This window comes from Zootermopsis nevadensis, unplaced genomic scaffold (genome assembly GCF_977971745.1).
Source record: "Zootermopsis nevadensis isolate Lab colony 2312 unplaced genomic scaffold, Znev_1.0 Znev_ptg000010l, whole genome shotgun sequence".
In the NCBI taxonomy this organism is placed as follows: Eukaryota; Metazoa; Arthropoda; class Insecta; order Blattodea; family Termopsidae; genus Zootermopsis; species Zootermopsis nevadensis.
Genome location: NW_028259142.1, coordinates 2,889,542 through 2,903,618, shown reverse-complemented (window position 1 = coordinate 2,903,618; position 14,077 = coordinate 2,889,542). Strand labels below are relative to the sequence as shown.

At 40.2% G+C, this 14,077-nt stretch overlaps 1 protein-coding gene across 2 annotated transcripts in view; it reads left to right on the top strand.

The window, feature by feature from the left end:
• The window catches only part of LOC110831307 (LHFPL tetraspan subfamily member 6 protein-like), a 95,276-nt gene that overhangs the window by 35,736 nt on the left and 45,463 nt on the right, over positions 1–14,077 (top strand). For both annotated transcript variants that reach the window (XR_015534454.1, XM_022067155.2), the window contains one exon: positions 4,950–5,065. Coding sequence is in view for 1 of the 2 variants with exons in the window: in XM_022067155.2 (XP_021922847.1) it covers positions 4,950–5,065 (116 nt within the window). In the remaining variant the exon portion in view is untranslated. The remainder of the gene's footprint in view (positions 1–4,949; positions 5,066–14,077) is intronic.

Below are 14,077 nucleotides of genomic sequence, written 5' to 3'. Positions count from 1 at the left end.
GCACAACGCCCGAAAATGTTACGAAGATTCGGCAGGCCATTCACGAAGATCGACGTCGTACCATCAACGACTTGTGCGACATTTTTGGGATAGGCTATGGGACCTGTCAGCTGATTCTAAAGGAAGAACTCCACATGCGACGCATCATGACAACGCGCCAGCGCACACCGCCCTCAAAGTTCGGCAGTTTTTGGCCTCAAACACCATGGACGTCATCCCGCACCCTCCTTAGCTCCGTGTGACTTCTTCCTCTTCCCAAAGATGAAAATTCAGCTAAAGGGAAGGAGATTTGAGACGATAGAAGAGATTCAGGTAGAATCGCAGATGGTGCTTGACAGGCTGACAAAGAAAGATTTCCAGGGATGCTTCCAGGCTTGGCAGCGGCGCTGGGATCGTTGTGTTCACTCCCAGGGGAACTACTTCGAGGGTGATGGATGAATTTAATACCTGAGATAAGTGTACGGGTTTTTATAGGCGCAGTCTTGAAACTTTCCGATCGCACCTCGTAGAGAAGCGGGCGTATGGCCTATTTGAAAGTAGTACCATGCCGAAATTTGAGTGCACGGATTGAGGAAAACCACGAAATAATTCAGTCAGGATATCTGGCCTTCGAAACGAGATTTGAACCGGTAACCTCATGAATTCGAAGCAGCAGTGCTACCCTCGGTTGCAGTTGATCAAGTCGCGTGGCAGCCTGATGTAATTCGAAGCAGTTCGCTTTAACACTTGGTCTCTGTCTTGTGCTTTGATGTTTTCTCTGCATACTTCCTGTGATCTCCAGGGGCTGCAGCTCCTTTTAGGTGCTGTAGACAGGGAGGAAGGAATACGGCTGAAATGAGATTTTCTTCTCTTTTTTTCCGCGAGAGGGGTGGTTTTATGTGTGGTAGAAATTGTAGCTCCAGCGAATGAGAGGAGAAGAACGAAATTGGAATTTCCTAATCCATTTTCTTGTATATTCTGGACAAATAGCTGAAGGACGACAGAAACAGAATTATAGGTTTGTTATTTGCTACCTTCTCCTCTCTCTCTCTCTCTCTATTTTCAGTGATGGGTTGTGTAGAAGAAATACAATTTTGTTATCGTAAATGGGCAGATCAACCGTATCTGTGGCGAAGTGAGGGAGTGAGACACTGTTATTTATAGTGAAACAAACCCAGAGATCTTTCTATGTTGCTCGTGAACTGTTTTATAGGCGAAACATTTATTTGATGAAAGTACAGTGTCATAACTCCTTCTCTTGCGGGTTTTATTAGCTCTGGTAGGAAGGGCACATAAAACGGGCCGGTTTCGTTGTGACTTTTTATCTCCACGCGTGTAATGGATGGTCTTATTACAATTTTTTAGTAATGGGAACTGGGATTGTAGGTGGTGTCTGCTACGTGAAGCCTCAAACGTTTACCAGCTCAACCAGGGACCCCATCAGATAGGATGATTTTTTTTTACCTGAAGACGGGAAGCAGCGTCCAACTTCCGAAACGTCGTTTTATAATTTAAACGATTTACAAAGACGAAAAGAACGGTTTTGTGTATAAACTATTTACTGTTTTCCTTTGTTTTATAGTAAAGGTACAATTAGTGATGTACAGTCGTTTTCAGTAAACAGTTTCCTCTTTTGATAAAAAAGTATTTATGCTGTTTAATTTTGTCTTGTGTCTAAAGGTAACGTTTCTTTGTTCTTCAGAATAATCAGTGTTACTGTCCTGTATCCTCTGATACTTTTAAGATAAAGTATTCGTTCATTTGTAAAAGTATATATATCAGCATTCTTTTGTGTTTTATGGCTAATATACAATTGTAATACCTGAAAGTACACAGCCGCTAATATTTTAAACTCAAACCCGCCATTGAAAATTTCTGATTACTTCCCATTTTCAGAACGTATTTCATTACGTCCATTTTAATATTATTATAGTTTCATCTTTTTGGTCTTTCAGGTGGCCATTTTCAGACAGGTTAGGCATTTCTGGTATGCTTACATAAGCACAAAAATGCGGGGTGATATAAACAATTTATGAGGTTCCTTTTCACGTAATATATTATCTCAACAAGCTTGTCCCGCGTAAGTCTACCCGTTTTGCTCAGAACTTTCTTTTTGAAATTTAAATTTCTCTCTTGAAGTAATAGCTTTTGTTTCACAAACCATTTTTAAAAAGCGAAAACAAAGAATCTACTTAAAAGTCTCGTGACATAACCTCGAAATATCGAAATCATGTGAGCTCTGAATGTTTTGTACTTCGGACAGAAACGTTGACTAAAGTGTGCTTAGACGTCAGTAAAGAACGTCGTGTAATTATGTGCACTTCAGAAACGACGGATCGAGCCCCGTAGCAAATAATTACAGATGAGTTGTGTCTGCTTCAGAAGATGTTCCCAGTGTCACCGGCAGATGTCTGTCCCGAGGCTGTCATATTACACGAGTATAAGGGCGTGTAATTATAAACTAATTAAAAACGTGAAGCATCTTCATGAGCACGCCAGTCCCAGCGCTCTGATCCCATAGGCAGATATTTCAGGGCACACAAATCGAACTGTCTCTCTCTCAAATGAATAAAATCGATCTTCACGCGTTGACAGTGTTCGCACTAAATATAGGAGGGTTTTTTTTTGGTACGTGTGGAGTGGTGTGATCTTTTTCTGACAGGAATCATCACGATGACACAGTCGTTCTGTTTTTAATGCTTCTGAGATTTGAGCTTCTGACGGCAGCGTAGGCGTCGATTTTTTTTTCTCTTTTTGGCGTAACAATCCAGGCTGGGCAACTCTAAATTTGAAACACATGAAACATGTTTTTGGTTATGTACACAGTCTTTACTTTTGAATTTCAAATCTGCATGGAGTAAGGTAGATTTATGAGGTTGCATATTTTATTCACGCATACATAAAAGTTGTTGGGGGAATATTTAGAAACAAAGTGGCTGGTTTGACGGCCATTCTCTTGTCTGAGGGAACAAACCAGTGCTGCCACTATTAGCAGGCTAATGAGACCGAACGATCCGTCTTAATCCACTTCGAGCTTCCGCTAACCACCAATTATTTAGTGTCTGTTCGGATATCCTGGCTGACCTTCGTAACCCCCCCGAATCCCGAGGGTCTTTAATTACGAGCATCTGCCTCTGTCCTTCTCTTAGGCGGCTTTAACGCGGACGAAGGCAAGTTTCCGTTCTTGTAGTTCAACCCGGATAATCGGTATTAACCGTAGAGTAACGTCCCTGTAGCTCACGATGTAGAATTTATTATTATTTTATTTAGTGTTCTGTCTGAGGACAGGTCCATATGAACAGGATCCTTCGATCCTTTTCTCGGACTGGGACCTGTTCATATACGTTCTTGGCAGATGATCCAGAAGTGGTTTGCCATTGCCTTCTTCTGTGTGTGAATGGAGTAATTGTTGGGATGCCACGGAGGAAAACTCCGTGTTGCCTAGACCACGGCCTTGCCCAACACAAGTTATAAATTCGGGCACGGCAGTGTGAAAAAATAATATCTCTTAGATTGTCCCTTCGATACTACTGCCTTTATTATCAGGGGTGATGTAATAATTGTGGCACTGTTTCCCTGAAATTCTATGCAGGGCAGCAACCTACATAGTCATTGAAATTAGTAAGAAAATTGTTTTCTGGGACGTTGCGCCGTGTAGTCAAACTGACCGACATTTCGGAGGTGCTTACTAACGCCATGATCAGGACGATTATCGCGTTTCCACACACACCCCTGCTTCGTATTTGGTAGGTCCTGGGTTTAAATGTCGGCTCGGAGACCTTCTATAATATTTAGACTTTTCGTGATTTTCCTCAGTTCCTCCAGGCAAATTCCGGGATAGTTCTTAAATGAGGCCACAGGCACTTCATTTCACGTCCTTTCCAATTCGTTATTCACTGAAATTCGACGCTGTATGGTCTGAGCTACTGAAAAAGGCGTCGTTAAATAAACTGCAAACAAATAAATGAACGCACAGTACAAAATAAATTATTCTAATTAAAAGCTAAGCTCGGAAGAGATTAAGGTAGGTGTTACCAAATAAACTAGTCATTGTATTGTTCTTTTACTGTGTAAATATTTTTTCGTTTTTATTAGAGAGCGCTATTGTATGCACGTATGTGATTGAAACTACAGAGTATGAAGGTTTGACCTTGTTGTTCGTTTTATATTTTGTAACCTGTGCGTAATCCGTCTGCGAGATAGAAGAATAATTTTCCGGTTGGAAAAAAAAAATGTTGAAAGAACCACAGTGTAGAATTTTGAATAGTATAATTTTTTTCCGCCCCTGCTGTCGACAAAACTCCTGATGCAGCGTGTATTCATAGAGTCCACAGTTTTCTGAATAAATTTCACAAATAGGATTCATATTTTTGTAGGTAGGATTATCGCTAGTTGTAACAGCTAGACCAACTCAGATGGTAGCCGCTGAGGTGGAAGGAACGGGTTTACAAATATTTGAGCTCTTTTATCTTACAATCTGCGGACACGCAGACGCCAGGTTTTTTGTTCCAATGTTTGTTGAGCTGCGAAGAACGTATAAAAATGGCCTCATCCACAAAAGCCGTTGTTAGTGATTGGAACAGTAATGACGTATATGGGCTACAATTTTTGAAGAACAAATTTGATTCATTCCTGTTTCTAATCTTTTGAATTCTCTTCGATTTTTACATACATATCTGCCCCATTTAATCTTAATTAAAACATGTTAATGACGGTTTGTCAACTTGACATGCCACATAGCTTCGAATGATAAATATTAAGAATGGAGGATGATGCCTTAATATGACGTATCTACGTACAGGTCTGAACAGATGTCTGGCAAAGTTCGTAATGGCTTGCTAGTATAGCTGAAAAAAGTCTTTAAATAAACAAATAGCTAACCAAGAATGGACGTACTTCGTTGTTAATGTAGTTAAGTGCTCGGTTGGATTGTTAGTTCATGTATTTCAATGACTGTCTCTCCGTTTCAGGGTCGTCTTCTCGGCAAAGTTGACGCCTACTTCAGCTCGTTCCGACGCTGCAACTACCCTCGCGTCACGGCGCAGGGCGGCATCGAGATCGTGGAGGAATGTGGTCGCTACTCAAGGCAAGTGCTGCCCTCTGCTTTATATTCCAGGAAATGACCATGTATGTTTTGAATGCCTCGTCTTGTAAGTTCGTTATGCTATGCTTTCTGTGGTATAATTTGTGTGTTTACTAAATGATCGAACAGAGAATTCCTTAGTTTAGTGACAGGTTTCCGCCACGTTCCATCTGGGCTACGTTGATTATTTATTTTTCTTAATCCTTGTAATATTTTAATATTTTCCGTCAAATCACAATTTTAATAAGATAATAAAATATATAAAATATTTAAAATATCATTTCACGTTCCGCATCGAATGATCGATTTACAAATTGGAACGTTTCTCTTACGACATGTTTCGGTTATATTTAACCGTCCTCAGGTATAAATTAGATTGGTAAAATTTAAAACTCGAATTACAATCATTTACAATGTTATGCAGTTTGTTGAAAATGTTCTTATCAGATTACTCTTATATATTAGAACGAAGGTATTGTTTTTTATATATGGCGTGGTTCATCTGATGTTCAATATTAGTCGGTGATGAGTTGATAGAGACATGACGTGTCTAGCGGAAGACATCTAGAAGTATTACTGTGTCGGGTCGAGGTTTAATACTGAATTGCGATTGCTCTTGTAAGCATTGCAAGAAAATATTACGGGATTTCTGCATATATTGGGAGAGCTTTATCTGTGTAAAATTCTTTGAATGTCTTGCTCCCATCTGGAAGTCTTCAGTTTGGGGAACATTAGACCTGCCTTAATTCCATTTCGTTCAGGAGTGAGGACTTAAAAAGGATTAACTAATATGTCATGTGGCGAAATGTCTGAATTACGTTTACCAGTGATATACGATATACGCCGTGTAGTTATATAGATGAAGAGAAACGTTCCTCCGAAACGTCGGTAACAACCTACAGTCCTGCACGAAGTCAGAACTCAATAGGACTACAATCCACGCTTTCAATACTTGTAAGCAGTTTTGATAATCTTTGTAAATAGAAATACTTTGTCAGCAGTGAACGCCTGCAAAACGTTGTTTATAGTTCACGCGTAACTCCAAAGTCGGAGAAGTTGCCGCAGAAGAACGGGGTTCTGTTTCCCGATATAGAACAATTCTCGATTAAAGTGAATACTAATCGTAATTTTATACTGTTACTGCTAGTCACTATTTAACGACGATGCATTAACTTGTACAGTCTGTATTGATTGTATTCAACACAATATATTGAGTCCTAGCAATGTGTTACATTCACAGCGGACCGAAATGATGGCACGCATAGAATATCACAAACTACAGCTAAAAATGTAGTGGTGCATATTTTATTGGAACCTCAAGTATAATATTAAATAGTATTAAATGAAAATTATATATAACATTACATATTGAATAGGTATCAGAAGAGCATTTCATCATAAGAACTAAATTGTTGTGATTATTAATTAGTTTAGATGCAGAACCACTGAACCCCAATGCTTTGATCCAGACCGTAATTAGATTTTTAGAATGTAACATGACATTCCAATTTAGTAGCGGTAATGAATGATTAATCCCTGACGATGGCACAGCTGGTTATTCAGTTGTAATTGTATTTTAAACATTTTGTGTACCACTGTTTTGAAACACTGATATGTGAATATTCTCTGAATTTAATCTGGTCTTAGTAGGATTTGAGATTTTCACGGCGGTGAGTCCGATGATGGCTGTCTTTTTGATTTTAGCGCCGTGTAGTGTGGTGGAAGTATTTGATACGTTGTGTTAAATATTTGAGCACGCGGAAATACAGGTAAACATGCTACCAGGTTAGAACAGAACAACTGTAGCCACGCGATTTGTAGCTAATCATGCAACATTTACGCTTGAATCTTTATATGTTATCTTTCTTCTCGTGATTGCTTCTAAGAAGGTCTTCCCCGAGTTCTAATTAACCCGAGATGAGCTTAAGTGATTATTCAGCATAAAAAAATAGGAACAGTTGAGGCAAATGATACAGTCCGCGGGCCATCAAACATCATCACTACTGCTGATAGCATTGCTCCGTCAGTGTTCAATTTCCGACAAGGGAAAGAGCTTTTTCTTAACTACCTCGCCGAGATCGACCCTGCAGCTCACCTAGAATCCTGTACAATGGGTACAGAAGGTTTCTTACATGTGGTTAAAGTGGACGGAACGTGAATCTGACCATTCAGCTGCATCCAATGTCGAGGTCTAGAAAGAGCTGAGTTATACCTCCAACCCTCCATACATCCTCATGGCGTGTTGCTGCATAAACTTCAGATACAACATTAATGTCGACCACGGTATGGTCTTGTAGGTGATTACCAACTTTAGGGACGAACATATTGCCTCCGTCTTCAGGGTGAAGTGTCATCACAAATTCAAATGTCGTCACAGCCCGGGCATACCACGGTCATCATCGCAGCCATCTTGTAAATCTAAAATAAGTCCGATAGAAGGGTAGGTCGTGTTATAGTGACGTCACGCTCCGCTACGTCTGAGAACAAAGTGGATCAGTAGGACGAGAGGGTCCACAGTGCAGGGCGTCAGTCGTGTGAACCACCCTCGTCTTTAATTAACTCCGCGCTCGAAATCCGTCAGCGGCGTGAGCAGGTTAGGTTAGGTTTCATTTGGAATTATTTACCGCGAGCTGCCGACTAATCAGGTTTTCGGCTGTTAATTACAGTCTTCTGCGAAGTGGATCGGGCGTCTCGGAAAACTGCAGTTCGTTTGGCCCAACTTTAGCGCCGAGTTATTTGCTAATCTTCTTCGTGTTCCTTTCTTTCATTATTTATTTATGTTTTCCTTTGATTTATTCGTAATTTTCCCTCGTCTCTTTACATATTATCTTCGTTTTTATTTTACGTGGAAAATTTTCTAGACAGAGAAATTTGCCGCAACGTGTTCTATGTTTTGTGCACTGCGTGTGCGACAAACACTGAAGTGCACTTCATACATGTAGGCCCAGACTACATACGAGGTGCGATCGGAAAGTTTCTAGACTGCGCCTATAAAAACCCGTACACTTATCTCAGGTATTAAATTCATCCATCACCCTCGAAGTAGTTCCCCTGGGAGTGAACACAACGATCCCAGCGCCGCTGCCAAGCCTGGAAGCATCCCTGGAAATCTTTCTTTGTCAGCCTGTCAAGCACCATCTGCGATTCTGCCTGAATCTCATCTATCGTCTCAAATCTCCTTCCCTTTAGCTGAATTTTCATCTTTGGGAAGAGGAAGAAGTCACACGGCGAATAAGGAGGGTGCGGGATGACGGCCATGGTGTTTGAGGCCAAAAACTGCCAAACTTTGAGGGCGGTGTGCGCTGGCGCGTTGTCATGATGCGTCGCATGTGGAGTTCTTCCTTTAGAATCAGCTGACAGGTCCCATAGCCTATCCCAACAATGTCGCACAAGTCGTTGATGGTACGACGTCGATCTTCGTGAATGGCCTGCCGAATCTTCGTAACATTTTCGGGCGTTGTGCTCGAAGATGGTCGTCCAGAACGCTCGTCATCATCGACACAGGTTCGGCCATTTTTAAAACGTGAATGCCACACAAAAGTTTGTGCACGACCCATTGCGGACTTCCCAAATGCTTGATTTAGCATTTCATAGGTTTCCGTAGCTAATTCGATGATGCCGGCTGGCACACTGATTCACTATGAATGTAGGCAGCACCTCCTAAAGGCAGAAGCTCGTACTACATCCGGTTCGCCCGCTATTGACACAGTCTTGAAACTTTCCGATCGCACCTCGTACGTATCTTTTCGCTTGGTGTGACTTCATTGTCATTACTTGTTTCCGAGCTCTTTCATCTGAAACTGCGCGCTTTGCCAATAAATATTACATGCACGAAGGCCATGATATGAGCACAATTCAGAAAGACAGGCAGACGCATCCTTTTAATTGCTACTTTTGTTCGTTATTGCTGCCCGATAAATCATGTTATACGTAACGTGATGGACGTCACATGTGTGTCTGCAGTGTGGCTCTGGTACCTGTTCAAAACATCGATTTACGGCCCGAGGAAAAAGAGAGTATATTTTGTGTTCCGCGTACAGTACGCGCTGTACGTTTGTAACTCGCAGTGGCGTATTTTAGCCGATGAATGGGAGACTGTCGCTGATTGGCTGGCAGTTACAAGCTGACAGTTTAAACAAGTGCTCACATGCCGTCATTTCACCGTTTTTTTTTTCTTCCAATTATTTGAATTTTGTCTCTCGACGTTAAGAGTTCAGCTAATTGGGTAAGGGGTAGCAAATTGAAATTATATTGATAATTAAATTAAGAAGAGGTTACATTTTGGGAGCTGCGGAAGGGGATGATGATTACATGTAAGAAGTACCTATGAGATGTGTAACATCGATCAGAAAGAACGAAATATATGTGTGTCAGAATACGTTATTGAAAGAGGCGATTTGAAATACTGAAGCGTGCACAGGATAATATTAAAATGGGTCTTTGAGATATGGGTCTATGTCTTGAAGTAATATATAGATTGAATCTGCTTGAGATAGGGTTTATCGGCGGAGTTTTGTGGTAATGGTGACGGATTTAGGGTTCCATAAGAACACAGTACATCTTGAAGAAGTAAATATCTGTCAAATGCTGGAGGGAGCGTAAACTGAGGGACCAAGTTATGACACTTTATCTCCCAGGGCAAGAAGTGTCCCGTAACTTCGTCGTAAGATGGTGTTATTACAAGTTGTAAGTTCGGACTGCAGATATTATCACACCCCACCTCCACTCCATCATGAAACTTATTCCGTGGTTACCAACTAACAACTATGAACCACTATGAACTCCCCTCGTGACACCATTTACCACTCAGCCTAGACCAGATCTGTGCGTGTGGTGGATAATCTAATAACGGAACAAGGCTTTTGTCACTAAGTATCGAGTCTCATATAACGCGAATAATTCAACCCGGTGTATAAGCACCGGTCCCTGTTTTAAGACACAACCGTAATGTCAGAATTTCGCTCGGCCGTCGCGATAATTAAACTGGAAACCAAATTTAAAATTCCGCCGTGTTATTTATGTTTAAACGGAAAACAAACATAATAAATAATACATATTTTTCTAAGATGCGTTAGTACGAAAGGACTCAAAACAGTTGTTTCCGATCACATTATCGCAACAGTGACCTTAGATGTAGTTGTTACTTTGGAGTAAGAGTGCTCTAGGTCCACAGTTCTTTCGAGCTGTGGTTATCAGCGAAAGAGCCCGTTGACGTCATAGACTGTGATGTGGGATGAAGAAAGACCACATTTGGAATTTAAAGGACTAATCCTGGCATTTTACCGGTAAAAACTGAGCTCTCAAATAAATGTAATTTAAGTGAGTTAGTAAATATTACAACATACTACAAAAAGGATACACGTCGTACTTTGATGTCGTAGCTATATGGCAGTCTGAGAACATTGTTATATTCGGTACGTGCTAAGGGTGACCGATGCCATGTGTAGTTGACCTGGCCGCAAGAAGACCTTCGTAGGGCTTAAAGGCGTTCTTCGCCTTCTGTTTCATATCAGATAGCGTCTCCCTCAACCCGTCCAAGACCTTACACTCCCTCACAATGTCCAGTCGATTTCATACGTGATATTCTTGTCAAAGGAGACGTGATAACCGACTGCCGAGCTGATACTTTGGTTACGAGGATATAATATTACAGATTAGATAAGTCTCATGCAAAAAGACTACTTGGTAGACACAATCGTGGAAGTAAGATGATGTTACATTATTGTTGCCTACGAAAAATTGGCACAGGGATTTTTAATTTCGAGGATGATTTTAATTTAAATTATTTTAATAAGGTTTGCTTACTGATAATCAAGTACAGAACTGTTACTTCCTGTCTCAAACAGGAACTACATGACTCACCGCCAAGAGCTACAGGATTTTTACAGATACAAGTCAAGTATCGCTCCATTAAAACAATAAAATAAACTAATTCTTGTAACAAGTGATGCGGGAAATGATTTATCGATGAACGCGCCGTAGTTTGATATTTTCTGTTCCTGAAGCTGGCCGAACCTCGCTGGGAAGCCATGCCCGGCCGGTGAACGGAGTGGCACTGATTTGCAGTGCACGTAGAAGACGCGTCCAGCATTATGAAGGCCGTCGTGATGAGGGGACAGTGACTTTGTAACATTCTGTATATTGAGTTAATAGAAACATCATCGTATGTTACGCATTTCATTATTATTTCGTTTTTATATATCGAAATGAAGTGGAATTTATAGCGTGCATTTATGTGGCTCCCTAACCATTTACAGTAATGGGACAAATGAGGGAACAATAGGCGGTCGATTCCCGCTGTACCCATAACAAAGGTTAACCACGACAGAGTTGCCATCCGTTTCGTTGATACAATAGACATTGCGCTTCTCTGTAGCTTTGGTCCAAGTGCATTTGTGATGGGCAGAATGTCTTCTCTGGAGTTCATCTGATCTGGCTCACAAAACATTTACACGAAGGAAATCTTAACGTTATGCATTTCTTTGAATGGCTATGGAACATGGTCTCAAGATGGATTTCTTATGAGATATTTCACCGTGTAGTCTGATAGTTTAACGACGATTTACAGGTGTTTGCTGCCTCGATTACCTGTCCTCAAACACTGAACACTGTTATCTTGTCTTAGACTGAGAGATTGATATTTATTATTGTCATTACCATAGTTAAGAACAATATTTTTTTTAATTTTTTACGTAGATTCGAATCCAGACTGAAACCAATCATTTGTGTGAATAAAAGTATTTCAGTAATGGGGAAAATGACACCTGATGCCATGCCTAATGACTTGGAGTGCCCTATCTTTCCCATCTCCGCGATCTTTGTAGCCACAGGCTTCGAAGCCCTTATGAGGCAGTCTGTGTGTGTTCCCGCCGCGCAGGGTACTTCGCCGGAGAGAGAGAGAGAGAGAGACTTGAAGTCAAATTTTCCTGTATGTTCTTTTTTTATTTATACTTTTAATATATTTTGATTATTGGAACTGCATTTATATTATTTTGGTTTTAACCTCTGTAATCCTACGGCCTTACCACCTCCCGGTCTCTGGTTGTTATTTCAATCTGTTACCGTCGCCGATAGGATGCACACCGTGATTAGGTGTCCAAATAACATTGTGATTTTTGAACTCTTGGTATTGTCTGTGATTCGTGACTGATGGCCTCCAAATTAATATGATATTGACAAGGTGGCCTAATGAAAGGAAACACAGCTAAAAGCTGAACCAACATCAATGAGAAGTTAATAATAGATCTGGCTTTCACAGTAATTGGACTACAATAATCCTCGTGCCGCGTAATCCATTTGAAACCATTATCCAGTGATCTATGTGGCAATATTCCTGCGGGATTGTACCGAATTAGCACTGCAAACACTTAAAACGCAGACACGCGTGAGTTGACTGCGTAATTGCGTCTCATTTCTATTACTCACCCAATGGATCAAATGCGATTTCAAATAACGCGTGTTCAGTAATTTTCATTTATGATCAAAGCTTTGTGGTGATCTCTGCGGCGATGAAAATATAACAGGTGGCTTTTGTTGATTTGATGTTCTGCCGTCACAAGGCACAGCGCCCTGTACATGTTTGCTGTCCTGATTTCCTGTTTAAAATCTGTATTGTGCGGAAGAAGATAATTATGTTTTTCTTTATTTTGATAATTCATAATTTTTTGAAAGAAAATAATTGCTTTTCTTTATTGTAATTATTTATATTTTTGTGGAATAGTTCAAATTATTCGAAACTGTGTTAACGTTAACTCGACTGCAGTCCTCTGTCCTCGGTATTTACTTAACATGAATTCTGGCGGTGTGTAACATTCTGGCTGCCTGTTAAAACTTGAGAGGAAATCCAAACACGTCCTGGATTTATAGGTTGTTAACCAATATATTACCGCCATATTCATGGCATTGCAACCCAGAAAACCATCAGCTATAAGAAATAGTACGTAAGACTTGAGGTTCTCACAGCGGTGAGTATGAAGATTTCTGTCTTCTGGGTTATTGCGCTGTGTAGTCTGGTCGATGTTAACCAACGTTTCAGAGGTCATACTATGACGGAGGCAGTGTGACCTCTGAAACGTTGGTTAACATCGACCTGACTACACAGCGCAATAACCCAGAAGACAGAAATCTTCAAGAAATAGTACCTCTTCAGAACTGTTTAACTTCATCTCACCAATAGCAACATGACGGCCATACGATCTTGGGAAGTCTATTAAACAATGCGAGTTAATTTCTTAACATGTCGGCGGTATTTGAAAGGTGTTGTTGCTTGTTATTAGTGATTGCACGTAGGTTCTTTTGAAACGACAGATGGATCCATTCACTCCCTCTGTATACAATGAATTGTTTATTTTAACGTGATGTTAAATGGGGTGTTAAATGGACTACCCTTCGATTTCGCCTTTAGCCTTCTAAGCCACTTAGAAGGAAAACACGCTATATACCTACCCGTCAGTATATCTGGAATTTTTTCTGTCCCCCCGTGCATTTGTCTATGGATTGACGCATATAGAACTGTACTTTTTTTGACACAAAACTTGTGTGTTCTATGCAGCAGAGAGATAATAACATTAGAAGAGAGAAATACGTAGCAATGAGCTTCATTTTGTACTTCTGCCAAAATATCATTGGAGTGTTCTATGCAAGGTAGTTGAGATGTAGCATACATACAAAATAAGCGTTAACAGTTAGTTTGTTGTCAAATTTTAAAGTTTCAAAATATGGCATCAACAGGACAATAATTTTAGGACTTTAAATATGATTTATTAAAAGTGGCTTTCAACTTTAATGATATCTTTAATTGTATTGTTATAAGATAGTGTAGTTGCGTCATATTGTGACTTATTGATTAAATGAATTATTTGGTTTTCCGTCAAATTCACAATGTATTTAAAATAAGATAATTAAAATAATTAAAATATCATTCTGTGTTCCATATCGAATAATCGATTTACAATTGGAACAGTTACAACATGTTTCGGTTTTATTAAACCATCATCAGGTGTAAAATTATATTAA